Raw genomic sequence first — 18,916 nt, forward strand, 5'->3', positions numbered from 1 at the left:
GAACACACGCAATTAACAGACATAAGACAGCACGGCAGATGAATTTGATTATCCAGGCGGCATAAATATAATAGTTTGGTTTTAGTTTAGTTTGGTGTGAAGGCATTAACAATATGAGATACATGTATATCAAAAACAATGCCATTTATAGTAGTAATAGTAATAGTAATAGCCATATAGTGCAAGGAAGCCACAGGCTTTTGCTACACTAGCCGAAAATAAATTCAAAGGTCAACTATCCAGTTGACCCCAGGGGCTCACATCTGGTGAGTATGGGCTTGGCAAACCCAGGGTCCTGAGCTGGATATCATCATTATTCTCTTTCTTGGTGATTCCTTTCTACTTCTGACACTCTCTCTCTCTCTCTCTCTCTCTCTCTCTCTCTCTCTCTCTCTCTCTCTCTCTCTCTCTCTCTCTCTCTCAGGGTAACTCAGGGAATAATAATAATAATAATAATAATAATAATAATAATAATAATAATAATAATAATAATTTATTCAAAATTTATTTCACTTATTTCAGTGGTTTACTACGAACTGAAATGGTGCTTCGCACTAACTTGTTCAATTACCAAATGTTTATATTGTTTAATATTTTTTAATATTAAAAATAAATAATTTCGATATTTAAAAAATGTATTAAGTGGGAAAACGTCATTATAATGATACACCTATACTTCTTTTATGAAAAATAAAATAGAAAATAATAGTAATTTAAAGTTTTTGAAACCGTAAGAAATATTCACGAGACAAATCACGAACTTTTTATGCAAGAAAACTTTTTACACGGGAAAATAATACATTACAACAAATAGAGTTGGAATTGGGATTTAAGAAACCAAACGTAGTACAGGGGAAAACTTCCTATGGGGGAATTTCTTATCCGGGTTCTACTGTATATCCTTATTAAATTGGTGCCGAAAAATCTCTGTGCTTTCGGTACTTCTTAACCGTGGTCCGGCCCTGCATGTGCGTTAACTGTGAACAGCTAATCGTAGGATAGTTGTGTGTTACATCTCCTTATGCTAAAATTTTTTGTTTATTTATTTATTTTTATTTTTTTATTTTATTTTTTTGAAGAAAATCGTTTTACTCTTGTTTCAGAGTAAAACGATTGTAAAAACTGTAAAAACTTCACACTGGTGAAGTTTTTACAGGAAATCGAGCTTAGGAATAACATTCCCATTGAGGAAATAATCAGTTATTCAGATAAAATTTTAATTTAGACAACGTTAATTCTAAACAGTTCAGACAGTCTTATTTTAAATTCACTTAAAAAAATAGAATAAGAAAAATATTTATAATGTTTTGAGGGTTATGTTTGGTGAAGTGACTTTGTTCTGATGAAGTGGTTTATCTTTTGCGAAACAAAAACGAAAAAGATACTTTTTAACCAGCTGGCAGCACTATTACGGAGTGTAAATTTGTAGTCATGTCTGTAACTGGCACACCGGCGGATTTTGAAGATGAGTTATTTGAAGATGATAATCTTAATTCGTTTATATCATTTCCACCTGAGGTGCAAAATGCAATTGAGCAGGTTAGATAATTATATATATTTTTAAGAGAAGATATTGTGTTAGCAGTCATTTTTAATTCAACTTGAGCAGGATATTTTCTTGACAGCATTGTGTTATTTTATTCTCTTCATTTACGATAAAATAATAATAACAACAATAATAATGATAATATTATTATTATTATTAGTAGTAGCATTATCCATATAGTTCAAGGAAGTCAGAGGCTTATGCTGCACCAGCCAAAAAAAAAATTTCTGAGAGAAAGAAAGAAAGAAAGAAAGCAAGCAAGCAAGGGTCAGAAGTAGAATGAATCACCAAGAAAGATATATGATTTATTAAAATTATGCTCTTTTTTTTTTTTTTTTTTTTTTTAACTCTGCCCTTTTTTATTATTTATTTTTGGGTCCACCCATATTCACTCTTATTATGGGCGAAAACTTAGAGGTTATGAAAGGTGCTAAAATAGGAGAATAATTTATGAAATGATAACACAGTACTTCTCTCACAAATTGGTTTGCAGAGTGGTTAATGGCAGTAATCTGGGTGAGCTACTGCAACAAAATCTAGGAAAATTAGGTTGATTGGCTGAGAAATAACAGTGGAAGTTTAACATTGGCAAATGATAGATACTGCATATAGGTAGCAGTAATCCCAGATTAAAATACTAACTGTGTGGTACTACACTCAGAGTAGTGGAAAATGAAAAAGACCTGGGGTAATTGTGCAGTCAGATATGAAATTCTCCGAGCAGTGCAGACAGGCTTCCAGGGCAGCTCATGGGGTTTTGCCAGTGATATACAAAAACTTTGCTATCAGGGATCAGGAGGTGGTTATCCCTTTGAACAAAGCCACGATTAGGCTGCACCTTGAGTACTGTATGTACTGTATATTTGAAGTATTTCGATCTACTGGAATGGGTGCAGCGATGGGCAACCAGATTCTTGAAGGGAGCAAAAGAATGCTTTTACCAAGGAAAGCTTCAGTTCTGCAAATTGAGGCATCTGGAGATTAGGCACCTGCAGAGAGAGAGAGAGATCTGATTGTGGGTTTTAAGGCCTTGAATGGATTGAGTAAGCTAAATGTTGTTGGCATTCTTCCTCTTTCTGAGACTACACACATAAGGGGCATAAACAAGTTGAACAAGGATAGTTGCAGGACAGATATGTGAAAGTTTGCCTTCATCCAGTGGGTGGTTGATGTTGGAACAGACTTTCATCTGTTGGTGTCGAAATGGTTAGTTTAAAAATAAATTCAAGGAACAACTTCACAAATTGCTGGAGGGGATGAATGGATGATGGAGCAAGTTCTTTTTTTTTTTTTTTTTTGGCTGATGCTTTGTAAGCTTGTTTTCTTGCATCATTTGCCACTACTAATGCTGCACAGATTTAAACAAATTGCAGTCAAATATAATATGAAATTTCAGTAAATAAAGAAATTCTGGAACAGTTTCAAAGGACCCTTTTTGAATTAAATTGGAATAATATTAATTTAATGAAGTTTAAATATTTTGGCATGGGAATTAACATCAACATAGAATAGTGGATGTAGTCATGAACAATGTTGATAAAATAGCTGGATGCTCAAATAGTGCTGTTTGGTAGAATAAAAATCTAAGAAAAGAAATAAGTGGTCTCCGACAGTTTTTAAATTCTGTACAGTGGGATCAACTGACAATGTTACCAACAGTAAATTCTAAGTGGGAAGCATTCAAGGAATTAATCGTGGATGCTACTAAAAGTTTCATACCTATTAAGAAATATTATTCAAGGTTTAGGCTTAAATGGTTATCAAATGAACTGATGAGACTCGTGACAGAGAAGAAAAATGCATGGGATGCATATAAATTATCAAGCGACTCAGAAGCCTATGGCAGATATAAGCTAGTCTGTAATCAGGTCACAAAGGAGGTTAGGCAGGCGAAGGCAGATTACGAGAAATCCTTGGCAAAAGATGCTAAGAAAACAGCAAGGATTTCTTTACTTATATAAACTCTAAAAGGAAGGGGATGAATCTGATTGGTCCACTTGACATTGATGGTTCGACTGTTGATGATCCTGCTCAGATAGCAAACAAACTGAATGAGTATTTTGCATCTACATTCACACATGAGTAGTTATTAAGGTTTGAAAATGGCAGAAGGTTATCAAATTGCAGCAGGATGCTTAATGATTTTGTAATAACTGAGAGCAATGTGGAGGAGAAATTGTTGAAGTTAAACCAAGAAAGGCACCTGGGGTGGATGGGATCTATCCAGTTATATTAAAGGAGGCTGCAAAGCAACTAAGCAAACCCTTAGCCATAATTATGAGAGCATCCTTGGACTCAGGGGAGGTCCCCACGGACTGGAGGTGTGCAAATGTATCCCCAATTCACAAAGGGGGATCGAAGGGTGACACGAGTAATTACAGACCAGTTAGTTTAACTTCTGTTCCTGGTAAAATAATGGAGTCACTGATTAAGGATACATTGTAGGATCATTTAGACAAGACTGCAGCAATAATTCAGACACAACATGGGTTCGTTAAGGGAAAGTCTTGTCTGACAAATTTGATAGGATATTATGATGTGGTTACAAAGGAACTGGATGCAAAAAATAATTTTGATATCATATATTTGGATTTCAGGAAAGCATTTGACACTGTTGCGCATGGTAATCAATGGGTGCTGCTCTTTGTGGACTAATGTTATTAGTAGAGTCCCACAGGGTTCAGTGTTGGGTCCACTGTTGTCTTGTATATTTATCAATGATATTGATGAAGGTATATCAGGCTTAATGTCGAAGTTTGCAGATGATACAAAGGTTGGCAGGGTTGTTAATGACAGTAATGGCAGTGTGCTACTGCAACAGGATCTAGATAATTTGGGCAGATGGGCTAAGAAGTGGCAACTGAAGTTTAACCTTGACAAATGCAAAGTACTGCATATGGATAGAAGTAACCCCAGAGAAATGTACCAACTGTGTGGTACTACACTTAAGGTAGTAGAAAATGAAAAAGACCTGGGAGTAATTGTGCAGTCAGATATGAAGTTTTCTGAGCAATGCAGACAGGCCGCCAGGGCAGGTCATGGGGTTTTGTCAGTGATATATAGGAATTTTGCTAGCAGGGAGAAGGAGGTAATTGTCCCTCTGTATAAGGCAATGGTCAGGCCATGCCTTGAGTACTGCGTACAGGTCTGGAGGCCTCATTTTAGGAAGGATGTAGATTTACTTGAGCGTGTACAGAGAAGGGCAACAAGATTGGTGAGGGGAATGAAGGGATCCTCTTACCAAGAGAGGCTTAAGTTCTGCAAATTGCAGTGGCTGGAGACTAGGCACCTGTGCGGTGATCTAATTGAGGTGTATAAGGCCTTGAATGGGTTGAGCACGCTGATTTCTGATGGGATCCTTCCACTTTTTCAGATTATGAACCTAAGGGGGTACAAATTCAAATTAAGAAAAGACAGATGTAGAATATATGTGTGGAAATTTGCTTTTAGCCAGCGGGTAGTTAATTGCTGGAACAAACTTCCATCTGTTGTTGTGGAAGTTGACAGGTTAAATAAATTCAATGAAGCGGCTAAATATGGCTAAAGAACTTCTCGTTCAGCGGAGTTGCAAACACGTGGATACCCTTACCGATACTTTTATGCAATTACAAGGCCGAGTAAAGAATAAAAACACCAAATTAATCAGAAAATCACAAAATAATGTTATACTACTAAATTTAAATCAAAAGTTTTAGAAAAACAATAATTTCAAATCAATAAATAAGAAAAATCCACTTAGCGGCTTTGAACACGACCGTCTCCTCATTCAAATGCATAACTGAATAGAGAAAAAGAATTTAAGAAGAAGAAACTGTTTGGAAAATAGTACATTACAAGTTGGTTTCAGCTTTTCATCAATGGCAAAAATATCAAACGAAAAGTGCTTAGAAAGCCTGATTATGCAATGTGCAATTTGTTGTTATATAGCCATGCAACTTCGAATTTATTTAAAACTGTTATTTTACTACCTTTGATGTAATTAATGTTAAATGTCACTACCTTTAATGTTAAATGTAATTTCTCTGGAGCAGTTATCCTATACTGACTTTGCATAAGGTGATACCCACAATTAAACATAGTACCTTTTTTTTTCATTCATGTTACACCTTCAGATGATTTCAGAATGGTAGGTAATCTTTGATTTAATTTATCTTAGTTGTGTTGCAGCAATTTAACCTGAGAAATCAAGAAATGAGTTCATATAGTTGATCTGATTTTTCTATCCCTTTTTTCAAATATGAAGAGTAATTATACGTCTTTACTGCCTATTTATGGTTAAAAAGTTGGAGAAAGATACCATAGAGGTTGAAGGAGCATCAGTTGATGTATATTCACAACAAAAAATTTTGAATAAACATAATGAAGGTTTGTGCAAATTATTGGCAGGAATGGGCAAATGAAATTTTTTTTTTTTTTTTTACTGGTGCTGAATAAGCTTTTCTTCCTTCCATGTTGCCAATACCATTTGAAATTAACTGTGGTTGTTGGTCATAAAATAGAATGAACAATAGCTAATGTTTGTATTAAATTATTATAGAAGGGATATAATCTGGGAGGGTCCAGTAATATGACAGAAAAAGAATCTTATGGTGAATATTAGGAGTAGTCTCATGAACAGGTTCAACTTCTGGAAAAGATGTTGAAATTTGCAGTGACACCTTACTGTCCACCCCCTTACACACATTTGCTATGGGAGTAGAAACATTAGAAACATTTGGCATAAGAAGAGGAGGGAGTGTTGCACAGGGTGACTAATGTGTTAAGAGGAGTCCATCCCTTCCCATTCAAATATACACTGGCAATAGTGGAAAGTGTTATGTGAATTAATGGAAGATCTGAATTTGGCCGTACTTACAGCCAATAAAGACAGGTGTTACATGTTATCTGATAATTCTCTGCATTACAAAATGAGGAGTGTTTCCTTAAAATATATGAAACTAGCATTAACGTTGCAATTGATGCGAGAAAGCAAGCTTTACAGCATCGATAAAAAAAAAAACAACAACACTTCCCATTCACTTATTGATTCCCTCCATAGTTTGCCTAGTTATTCCTTGATTTTATATAAGCTATCAAACAGCAATAGATGGAAGTTTTCCAGCAATCAAACACCTGCTGGCCAAAAGCAAACTTCTGCACATCTATTCTGCAACCATTCTTCCTCAATTTGATTTTGTGTCCCCTCATGTGTTTGTGTGTGTGGTCTGAGCAAGAGGAAGAATTTCATCAGCATTGAGCTTGCTCAATCCATTCCAAGCCTTAACACCTCAATCAGATCACCTAGCAGGTGCCTAGTCACCAGATGCTGCAATTTGCAGAACTGAAGCCTTTCTTGGTAAGAGTACCACTTTGTTGCCATCACCAATCCTGTTACCCTTCTCTGTACTCGTTCCAGCAGCTCCACATCCTTCGTAAAATGAGGCCTCCAGACCTGTATGCCGTACTGAAGATGTGCCCCAACAATTGCCTTATACAATGGGTAATCACCTCCTTATCCTTGCTAGCAAAATTCCTGTATGTCATTGACAAAACCCCATGAGCTGTGGTGGCAGCTTGTGTGTATTGCTGCACAATTATCCCTAGGTCCTTTTAATTTTCCGATACCCTGAGTGTAGTACCACACAGAAATTATTGATAATTTTTAAATTATAAAAAGTAGAGTAGATAGGTATATAAAAATTTTAAATAAATTTACAAAGTAAATTAGTCAAGAAATTAATGATTTTGAAATTTACCACTTGATTGTAATCAATCATTGTCAGCTACTGGTTTATATGAATAGATACAGGGGATAGCCATAGTTTTTCTGGCAAATGTTACTGTTGAAAAGACAGTGATGGAACAATTAAAATTGTGCATGTCTTGTAATCCCCCCTCGTATATGGGGGAGATTTACAAGGGCAATACTTTTTCAGAAATTTGTAGGGAGCGCAAAGAATAGTTATTAGGTTTCATAAGTAGGTAGTCATCCAATATTAAATTAGGATGGAGTTGTAGTGTGACAATTATCTTTCTTTCCCCACTGCTTTAGTAAGTGTGTAGCACAGTGGTCATCATTGGAGTACAGTACAGCCATTTGAGTTGACAGTGGTTTGAGTGACTACTAAAGTTTTTGTATTCTCTTGTTTGTAAACTTCTCTGACCCTATGTGGCTGTCCCAAAGTATGAATAGAATACTTATTTTAAAGGGAATGGGCTATAGTGTTTGCACATAAGCATTTATATATGTATTTTTTGACAGTGAGAAAAGGAATTAAGATAGGGTAAGATCTAAAGGTGCATGGTTAACTAGAACACATTGTAAGGCATTATATAGAACAGCTGTCAGGCCATCTTACTCACATACTCATTTTGTTACAAAAACAAAATAAAGCATACAGGGTGATTCACTACCAGTGCGACAAACTTGCAGGAGGTGTAGGGGGCACAAAGACGAATCAGAACCACATAGCATTGCAGGGTCCGAAATGCCTTTGTCATGCGGTAGAGGATGTTGAACGGGAGGTCGCGTGAACAGCAATCCCGCTGGAAGTCAGCATTTGCAAACCTGTTCCTGAGGCAGTCGGATGGACGAGTATTCAAACGTTGAACTGGCCGACATGCACCTTGCATATGGAGCTGCAGACTGTAACAAGCGCGCTGCTCTGCACTTGTACCAGGAACGTTTCCTGCACAGGCGTGCTCCTCATCATATGATTTTTGCACGGGTGCACAGAAGGTTATGTGAGACTGGTTGTTTCACGAGAGGTACCATGAATCGAGAGCGAATGACGAGGATGCCAGACAATGAGGAGAATGTCCTACGTCTTGCAGAAGGCAATCCGAGTACGAGTACTCGAGCGATAGGCCAACGATTGGGTATTTCCCAATCCACTGTATGGAGGATACTGTCAACAAACCAAATGAGTTCATACCATCTGCAACACATCCAATCATGGAGCCTGCGGATTATCCACTCCGGAGGACTTTTGCTACTTGGTTTCTTCAACAGAAACGGTTCGCAAATGCTGACTTCCAGCGGGATTGCTGTTCACGCAACCTCCCGCTCAACGTCCTCTACCGCATGACGAAGGCATTTTAGACCCTGCAATGCTATGTGATTCCGATTCGTCTTTGTGGCTCCTACACCTCCTGCAAGTTTGGCACACTGGTTAGTGAATCACCCTGTATATTCCATTTTTTCTGGCATGTTTGAATGGATTACCCAAATTCTTAAATCATACCTGATTAAATTTATACAGATGCTGGTTAAGAAACCAGGAAATATTCATTAGCATGGTAAAAATTCCCCTTTCTCTACTTAAACAGAGTGGAGTGGTTTATTCTATTCACTGTGTAGGCTGTGAGTATCACGTTGCAAATTAGAGAGCCATCTGAAAGATAGAGTACAGATGATAATGTTGCTATAGCTCAGGTCATTCTGCATTTGTGGTACCTTATTGGGAGGAGTTGCATCATTTGGCTCTGTGATGTCCAGATGAAGGATGTAGGCTGCAGTTTTGGAAATGGTTAAAAGGAATATTAATTAGAAATTAAGAATGCACTTTGAATCATTGGTTGCTAGAGCAACAATCTTTGGGAAATAGATTTCTGAACATATCCATTTTATGCCTAATAAATCTATTTCTTTGAATTTTGCTATTTTTATGACATATCTGCACACTTTCAGATTTTTATTATAATTCTTTCATTCAGAGAAACTTTCATAATGCTACTGATGCACATCTATTATTTTGGTAGAATATTTTTGGCAATAGTATATGGTCTTTTGATAACACAACCATTGTGTGATCTGTAGAATCATTTGGAAGTAAAAAAAAGGACATCTGCTCTTTACACCATTGCACAACTGATCTGCATGTGATCAGCTGCATTTGTCCATGTGATTCATGACTGCTGGAACTTTTGGGTTTTTTTGCATAATTGTCTGCTGCATTATCTCCCTAACTTGCTTACAAAATTTGACTAGATTCCACCAGTTTTTTCTGCAGGTGCATCAGAGTAGTTGAATTTTATTTCTAACTACTCTGTACACACAATTTTTGGATATAATTTTCTGTATTTTTTATCTTTTGTTATTGTTTAGAAATAAGTTGCTTTTTTTTTTTTACCAGGTGTCCAGAGCATTTTAATGATATAAATTTGCAAAAACTTTTTTTCATTAGTATAAAAAGGAGCTACGATGCTCAATACCTTCTACATTGTATTTCAATATTTGTAGAAGAATATGAGAAATTTACCTCAATATGATACATAGAACCTTCAGTGTGACACTCTCCAGAAATTGAAATGAATATAAAATTAACGCAAAATGATTACAGTAAGAAAATCAATTAAAAACAATTTTTAAAAAAAATTCAAAAATTTTAACGTGAATTTTGAAGGTGAATTTCTCTTATTCTTCTACAAACAATTTTTTCGATAATGTGAATTTGTGGACAGACAGACAAGATAATTAATTTATCTGTAACACTGCTTATAGATTGTATTTGATCATGTGTTGCACTCAGCATTAGTAGAGGCACATGATGCAAGAAAGCAAGCTTATACAGCATCAGCCAAAAAAAAAACCCTTTCCATTTCACTGATCCATTCATTTCAAATGTTTGTCTAGTTCTGCCTTGAATCGATTTAAGCTATCAACTTCCACTACAACAGATGGAGGTTTGTTCCAGCAATCAGCTACTCGCTGGCTAAAGGCAAACTTCTGCACATCTATTCTACAACTGTCTTTCCTCAGTTTGAATCTATGCCTCCTCAGGTTTGAAATCTGAGCAAGAGGAAGAATCCCATCAGCATTGACCCCTGCTCAATCCATTCAAGGCCTTATACGCCTCAGTCAGATCACCTCACAGGTGCCTAGTCTCCAGAAGCTGCAATTTGCAGAACATAAGCCTTTTTTCATAAGTGCACCCCTTTGTTTCCTTCACCAGTCTTGTTGTCCTTCTATGTATTTGTTCTAGCAACTCTACATCCTTCCTAAAATGAGGCTTCCAGACCTGTATGCAGTACTCAGGTGTGGCCTGACCATTGCCTTATACAAGGGGATAATCACCTCCTTATCCCTGCTCACTTGTTAGATGTGTATAAAGTTTGCTTTTAATTGTTTTTTTTTTTTAAACACTAATCATTGTTATTGTAATCTTTCTTCAATAGCTTTGCTGCATGTAGTTTAAAAGCTACTTTTTTTACAGGTCCTTCCAAGCACAGATCCTCTTGATAGGCCAGATTTCAATGCAGTAGATTACATTAACACTCTTTTTCCTACAGAGCAGTCATTGTCTAATATCGATGAAGTTATTGGTAGAATGAAATTAAAAATAAGGTACTTTTCTAGATACACAATAATATTTTCAAATTTTTTGCTATGAAATTTGAATTGTTAGAAAATAGAATTTGAGCATAAGAAATGAAATGTTATTACATTAGGCTAGTGAACATTTTAATTGTGTAAGAAATACATTTTGTCTTTATAAGGAAGCTAAGTTTAATGGGAAACAAGTATGTTTTTACTAAAAAAAAAAAAAAATAGTATGGCCACAGTTTGTCATTGTTGGAACTTCCTTTTAAGAAAAATATGTGGAAAAAATATATAAATATTAAGAAAAATATTTATATATTGATCATTCAAATGTAAATGTTATAAATTTAATTATCAGAGATTGTTCCCAAATTTGTTCTAAATTGCAGTTATACTAGGAGAAAAAAGTAGTAATACTAAAAAAAAAAAATAATAAAAAATAAATTGCTTTTATACCCTTCCTGTGAGGGCAGAGTATAGAAGCACATTCCGTTAGCAATGAGGGTGGAGTATAGAAGTACTGAGTATACAATCACTGTGTAATAAAAATGTTTTATCTATTCACCCATTTCTTAATATGTATTTTGTATGTTAAATCCAACAGTGCTGTTGGTTTTTTCTCATATTTTTGCAGTGATTGAAAGTTTTGATTTTACATTTATATGTGTCGCACCTGGATTGTGAAATTGACCAGTTTCTGAAATGGGAAAGTTTTTGTCTTCCTCTTGCCAATTTCATGAATAGGGCGAAAACGTGCCCAGTTCATGAACTGGCAGTTTGCTTGAAAACTTCCTTTAGTCTTATAGCATGTTTGGATTAATAGTGAACTGGTGGTTTGTTAATGGGCTTCCCTTAGTAGTGGGCTGGGATTAATAGTAATCTCAATGGTATGTATTTGTGAATACGGTATACAGTTACATTGGTTGTGACAAAAGCAGCAATTTGCAATCACAGCTGCTCAAGCATAGCTCCTCCTACCACTGGTAGTGATTTGCTGCATTTATTCCTTTTTTGCTTAGATTAACCTGGAAATCTATACCATGTGTTTGCTAGGCTGCTAATTACTGCAAATGAAAGTAGTAAAAAAAAAAAAAAAGTTAGGTTATTTTAAACAACTGTTCAGGAGGAATTCAAGGGGAAAAAACACAAGATTAATGTGTTTTTGACTTAATAAATGGTAGCAATAGCTTAATTTTTTAGTACTCACCTTAATATGAACTGCAGTTGGATTTAGAATAAGTGGAGTGGGAATTGGCTAAAATTGAGGTTAATATGGGTGAGCTTAATTGTTTTGAATGGAATTAAAATGCACTCAAGGAAATAGAAATGCACATTTTCATCCTTGGTTGTCATGAAATAAATTGAAAAAATTGGAACTTGAGAATGTAATCATGGAGACCAATAGCAGTAACAATTGGCTTTTGTATTAACGTCTTCAGTTGGTAATAGTCAAGAAGAGAGAGAGCGTGAATATAAAGAACTCTAAGTTCCCGTGATGCTCTTTGATGCATGCGGGGTGCATGAGATTCCAGGCCGGGGAGAGATTATATGATAGTTTTGTGTTTAATACATTACATTTAGAATGATGTCGGAACCATTCTATGATTAGGGCTTCATACTGGTAAATTCTGAAACTGGATTTTAATTTAATAATGGGAACTGCTGAATCTACTAGAGGGGTGTGGTTATGGGATTGTACGTGTAACATGAGTTCTGTATTTGATTGTCAGGTTCTAAAACTATTATAATGGTAGTATGCTCGTGTGTTTAATGTTTTTGTAGAGTCGCATTTTGAAGTGGTGCTTCCGATATAACATGCATTACATTTTTGCTGGCATTTTATTAAATATACTATATTGTTCATATGACTGATTTGGTATTTGTAGGATTCTTTATAAGAGTTGAACATGGATCCTAATTTATTGTACGTAGAAAATGTGAGTGTAATATCACTATTTTTAAAATTTCGCCTGAACTGTCTAGCAAGGTCACTATGATAAGGAAGAACTACGCGTGTGTTGTTGTGTATTTTATATTTGGGTGGTTTATTGATATTATTTTGAACATTAGAAATTGTTTTTTGAATCAACTGTAAGTGGTATTTCCTGGATGTAAATTTTTCTTAATGATATTGTAATTCATTAAAAAGGTCATTCTGCGTGGAACTATATTTGATGGCATTGTATATTTGATTGTATAAGACTGCTTTTTTTTGGTATTAAAGTAGTGATGTGATTCATAATGTAAGTATTTCCCAGCATGGATATTTTTCCTGAAGATCTTAGTTCTGAAATTATTGGATTATATTATATTATATTATATTATTGGATTTATATATAGTTAGGTTAAGAAAATTTAATTGTCTGTTTTCTTCTAATTCAAGGGTATACTTTAATCTATCGTGAAAAGAATTAAATTTAGTAAGAAGGCTGTCAATTAAAGTTTTATTACTAATTATAAGAATGTCATCAGCATAATGTGTGTATAATTTTAATTCTGCAGGGTAAGGTTGTAAGATTTTATTTTCTATGGAGGCTAAGTATATTTCAGATAGAGGAGCTGAGATCCTAAGATTTTATTTTCTATGGAGGCTAAGTATATTTCAGATAGAGGAGCTGAGATCCCCAGTCCCACGAGTAAACCAAATATTTGTTGATATATTTGGTCATTGAAACGGAAGTGTCTAGTGTCTAATAGAAAGGAGGTGAGTTCTAGTATACTATTGATTGAAAGGGAGGTGCGATTAATTAGGGTGTTATCATTGGTTAGAAATTCGCGGTAGGGCCTGTAAAGCAGTTGGTAAATGTACATTGGTATATAATGAAACTACATCAAAGGATGTCATAGCAGCCCTTGCGCCAATAAACCCACTCCAACAACAACAACATCAAAGGATGCTAAAATATCTGTGTTGGAAATAATAATAGGATTTATTTTCTCGAATGCTTGGATGGTATTGCTAACTCTAAATTTAGAAAATCATGTGGGGGAAAAATAATTTTAACTAGAAAGGAAGAAAGGTTGGCAAAAGCTGATTTATTAAATGAGATTATCAGTCTTAGTGGGTGGTTGGGTTTATCTAGTTTGGTAATTCCAAACATATGCGGAAGGATGTTATTTCGTATACCGATTTGTTGTAAGGTACGTAGGTTGATTTCTTTATTTGTCCTTAGATTTCTTAAAATAATATCAAGTCTATTTTTATGTTTGGTGATATTATATGTGTTATCTGGTTTGTATGTATCTGAATCAGAAAGAATTTGGTTTATTTTTTCGATATATGTACTTTTATTTAGGATAACTAAAGTGTCTCCTTTATCTGCTTTTTGTATAATAATGTTTGGGTTATTTTGTAACTTTTTTATGTCCATTAACTGTTGTTTATTTATATTGGGTTGCGACTGGAATTTGATTTGAGAATGGAATTAGATTGGTGTATTATGCCCCATTTATCTGGATGATGTTCTAATTTGGTCTGAAGTCCTATAATACAATCTTTAGAAGGATAGTTATTATCTTTGATGGAAAAATTGAAACCATATTCAAGACCTGTAAGTTCTTGAATGCAAGTTCGATGGAGGTGAAAGATTGTGAAGACATGTTAACAGTAGATGTTTTTTGAGGTTTATATGTTTTATGTGTAAGAATGTTCCATTTTTTTTATTGTGTCTAAGTTCGATATCTTTTGTAGCAGCTGTAATGTGTATTTCATTATATGTGGTAAATTCCTGCCAGGATTGGGGGTCCATATCTAAAAATTAATACTAAAAATTAAGCTATTGCTACCATATTGGTACTTTAAGGAATCCTACAATTCATCTAATTATCAGAATTTTTAAAATATTTTTAATGGTTTAAACGCACCTTAACTGCACTGATCTTCTATCAACTCTTTGTCTCTAAATGCCTTTGATCATGCTAAACCAAGAGACACAATATTCAAAAATCCTTATAAAATACTTCACTAATAAAACCCATATCTCATTTTTAAAAAAATGCTTTACTTATAATATTATTCCTAAATTTGCCGGTATTTTCCCGAAACATATTTGTAAAAAATATCTTTATATTGTCCACCAAACCTGTTTTAATATTATACGGAAAGAATTATAAAAAAGATATAACAAATAATGCCGACTCCTTCACCAAATACACTTGCTCAAATTTAATCTCAAAAGAGATATGGACCCCCAATCCTGGCAGGAATTTACCACATATGATGAAATATGCATTAGAGCCACTACAAAAGATATCGAACTTAGACACAATAAAAAATGGAACATTCTCACACATAAAACATATAAACCTCAAAAAACATCTACTGTTAACATGTCTTCACAATCCTTCACCTCCATCGAACTTGCATTCAAGAACTTACAGGTCTTGAATATGGTTTCAATTTTTCCATCAAAGATAATAACTATCCTTCTAAAGATTGTATTATAGGACTTCAGACCAAATTAGAACATCATCCAGATAAATGGCACATAATACACCAATCTAATTCCATTCTCAAATCAAAATTCCAGTCGCAACCCAATATAAATAAACAACAGTTAATGGACATAAAAAAGTTACAAAATAACCCAAACATTATCATACAAAAAGCAGATAAAGGAGACACTTTAGTTATCCTAAATAAAAGTACATATATCGAAAAAATAAACCAAATTCTTTCTGATTCAGATACATACAAACCAGATAACACATATAATATCACCAAACATAAAAATAGACTTGATATTATTTTAAGAAATCTAAGGACAAATAAAGAAATCAACCTACGTACCTTACAACAAATCGGTATACGAAATAACATCCTTCCGCATATGTTTGGAATTACCAAACTACATAAACCCAACCACCCACTAAGACCGATAATCTCATTTAATAAATCAGCTTTTGCCAACCTTTCTTCCTTTCTAGTTAAAATTATTTTTCCCCCACATGATTTTCTAAATTTAGAGTTAGCAATACCATCCAAGCATTCGAGAAAATAAATCCTATTATTATTTCCAACACAGATATTTTAGCATCCTTTGATGTAGTTTCATTATATACCAATGTACATTTACCAACTGCTTTACAGGCCCTACCGCGAATTTCTAACCAATGATAACACCCTAATTAATCGCACCTCCCTTTCAATCAGTAGTATACTTGAACTTACCTCCTTTCTATTAGACACTAGACACTTCCGTTTCAGTGACCAAATATATCAACAAACATTTGGTTTACTCGTGGGACTGGGGATCTCAGCTCCTCTATCTGAAATATACTTAGCCTCCATAGAAAATAAAATCTTACAACCTTACCCTGCAGAATTAAAATTTATACACACATTATGATGATGACATTCTTATAATTAGTAATAAAACTTTAATTGACAGCCTTCTTACTAAATTTAATTCTTTTCACGATAGATTAAAGTATACCCTTGAATTAGAAGAAAACAGACAATTAAATTTTCTTAACCTAACTATATATAAATCCAATAATATAATATAATCCAATAATTTCAGAACTAAGATCTTCAGGAAAAATATCCACGCTGGGAAATACTTACATTATGAATCACATCACTACTTTAATACCAAAAAAAGCAGTCTTATACAATGCCATCAAATATAGTTCCACGCAGAATGACCTTTTTAATGAATTACAATATCATTAAGAAAAATTTACATCCAGGAAATACCACTTACAGTTGATTCAAAAAACAATTTCTAATGTTCAAAATAATATCAATAAACCACCAAAATATAAAATACACAACAACACACACGTAGTTCTTCCTTATCATAGTGACCTTGCTAGACAGTTCAGGCGAATTTTTAAAAATACTGATATTACACTCACATTTTCTGCGTACAATAAATTAGGATCCATGTTCAGCTCTTATAAAGAATCCTACAAATACCAAATCACTCATATGAACAATATAGTATATTTAATAAAATGCCAGCAAAAATGTAATGCATGTTATATCGGAAGCACCACTTCAAAATGCGACTCTACAAAAACATTAAACACACACGAGCATACTACCATTATAATAGTTTTAGAACCTGACAATCAAATACAGAACTCATGTTACACGTACAATCCCATAACCACACCCCTCTAGTAGATTCAGTAGTTAGCATTAGTAGAGGCATTTGATGCAAGCTTATGCAGCATCAGCCAAAAAAAAAAAAAAAAAAACCCCCACTTCCACTTCACCCCTCTGTTCGTTCAAAATACCTGTCCAGCTGAGCCTTAAACTTATTTAGGCTATCAACCTCCACTACAAGGGATGGAAGTCTGTTTCACCAACCAACCACCTGCTGGCTAAAGGCAAATTTCTGCACATCTATCCTACATCTGTCTTTCCTCAATTTGAATTCATGCCCTCTCAGGTGATTTTTCTCAGCTAGAGGAAGAATCCCATCAGCATTGAGCATGCTCAAACCATTCAAGGCTTTATACACCTCTATCAGATCTCCTCGCTGGTGCCTAGTCTCCAGACACTGCAATTTGCAAAACTTAAGCCTTTCTTTGTAAGAGCACCCCTTTGTTCCATTCACTAATCTTGTTGCCCTTCTCTGTATTCGTTCCAGCAGCTCTACATCCTTCTTGAAATGAGGCCTCCAGACCTGTATACAGTACTCTAGGTGTGGCCTGACCATTGCCTTATACAAGGGAATAATCACTTCCTTATCCCTACTGGAAAAATTCCTGTATATCATTGACAATACTCCATGAGCTACTCTTGCCGCCCATCTGCACTGCTCAGAGAACTTCATATCTGCCTGCACAACCACCCCCAAGTCCCTTTCATTCTCTACCACTGTCAGTGTAGTACCACAGAGTTGATACGTTGCTCTGGGGTTGCTGTTTCCCATGTGTAGTACTTTACATTTGTCAATGTTAAACTACATTTGCCACCTCTCAGCCCATCTGCTCAACCTTTCCAGATCCTGTTGCAGTAGCATAGTGTCAGTAGTGTCCTTGACAACCCTGCCAACCTTTGTATCGTCTGCAAACTTGGACATTAAGCTTGATATACCATCATCAATATCATTTATAAATACAGAAAACAATAATGGACCCAGCACTGAGCCCTGAGGGACTCCACTAATAACATTAGTCCACGATGAGCAGTGTCCATTGATTACCATTCTCTGTCTTCTCCCCCTCAACCACCCCTTTATCCATAGCAGCAATTTGCCTCCAATGTCACACTGCTCCAATTTGTGTAGCAGTCTTCCATGTGCAACAGTATCAAAAGCCTTTCTAAGATCCAAGTATATAATATCAAAGTTATTCCCTGCATCCAGTTCTTTTGTGACTGCATCATAGTATCCAATCAAGTTGGTCAGGCAAGACTTCCCCTTAACAAAACCATGCTGTGTCTGAGCTATAACTGAAGTCTTGTCTAAATGATCCTGCAGTGCTTCTTTAACCAGTGCCTCCATTAATTTTCCTGGAACAGAAGTTAAGCTCACAGGTCTATAATTACTTGTGTCAGCCTTTGATCCTCCTTTGTGAATTGGGGTCACATTTGCACATTTCCAGTCTATGGGTACCTCCCCTGAGTCCAAGGAAGCTCTCATAATTATGGCTAAGGGTTTGCTTACTTCCTTTGCTGCCTCCTTTAATATAACTGGATAGATCCCATCCACCCCGGGTGCCTTTCTTGTGTTTATCTTCAACAATTTCTCCTCCACTTTACTCCCAGTTATTTCAAGATTCTGTAGCTTACTGCTAGAGTTGAATACACCTCTGGCATTCCCCTCGCTGAATAACTCCTCATGTATGAATGCCGATGCAAAATATTCATTTAGTTTGTTAGCTACCTGAGCAGGATCATCAACAGTTGACCCATCAATATCAAGTGGACCAATCTGATTCATCCCCTTCCTTCTAGAGTTTACATAAGTAAAGAACTCTTTGCTGTTTTTCTTTGCATCTCTTGCAAAGGATTTTTCGTAATCTGCCTTCGCCTGCCTAACCTCCTTTGTAACTTGGTTGCATATCAACTTGTATCTATCATAGGCTTCTGTGTCATGTGTTAATTTGTAAGTATC

The 18,916-nt window shown here is 35.2% G+C and overlaps 1 protein-coding gene across 1 annotated transcript in view; it reads left to right on the top strand.

Annotated features, from left to right (window-relative positions):
• Positions 1 to 1,407: 1,407 nt before the first annotated feature.
• Positions 1,408 to 18,916, top strand: part of Vps53 (vacuolar protein sorting 53) — a 205,779-nt gene continuing 188,270 nt past the window's right edge. The window contains exons 1-2 of the mRNA XM_090381067.1: positions 1,408 to 1,539; positions 10,741 to 10,871. Of these exons, the coding sequence (XP_090237193.1) occupies positions 1,432 to 1,539; positions 10,741 to 10,871 (239 nt within the window). The 5' untranslated portion in view covers positions 1,408 to 1,431. The remainder of the gene's footprint in view (positions 1,540 to 10,740; positions 10,872 to 18,916) is intronic.

The sequence above is a fragment of the Mastigoproctus giganteus genome, chromosome 9 (assembly GCF_048544385.1).
Source record: "Mastigoproctus giganteus isolate SK-2022 chromosome 9, ASM4854438v1, whole genome shotgun sequence".
Taxonomy (NCBI): Eukaryota; Metazoa; Arthropoda; class Arachnida; order Uropygi; family Thelyphonidae; genus Mastigoproctus; species Mastigoproctus giganteus.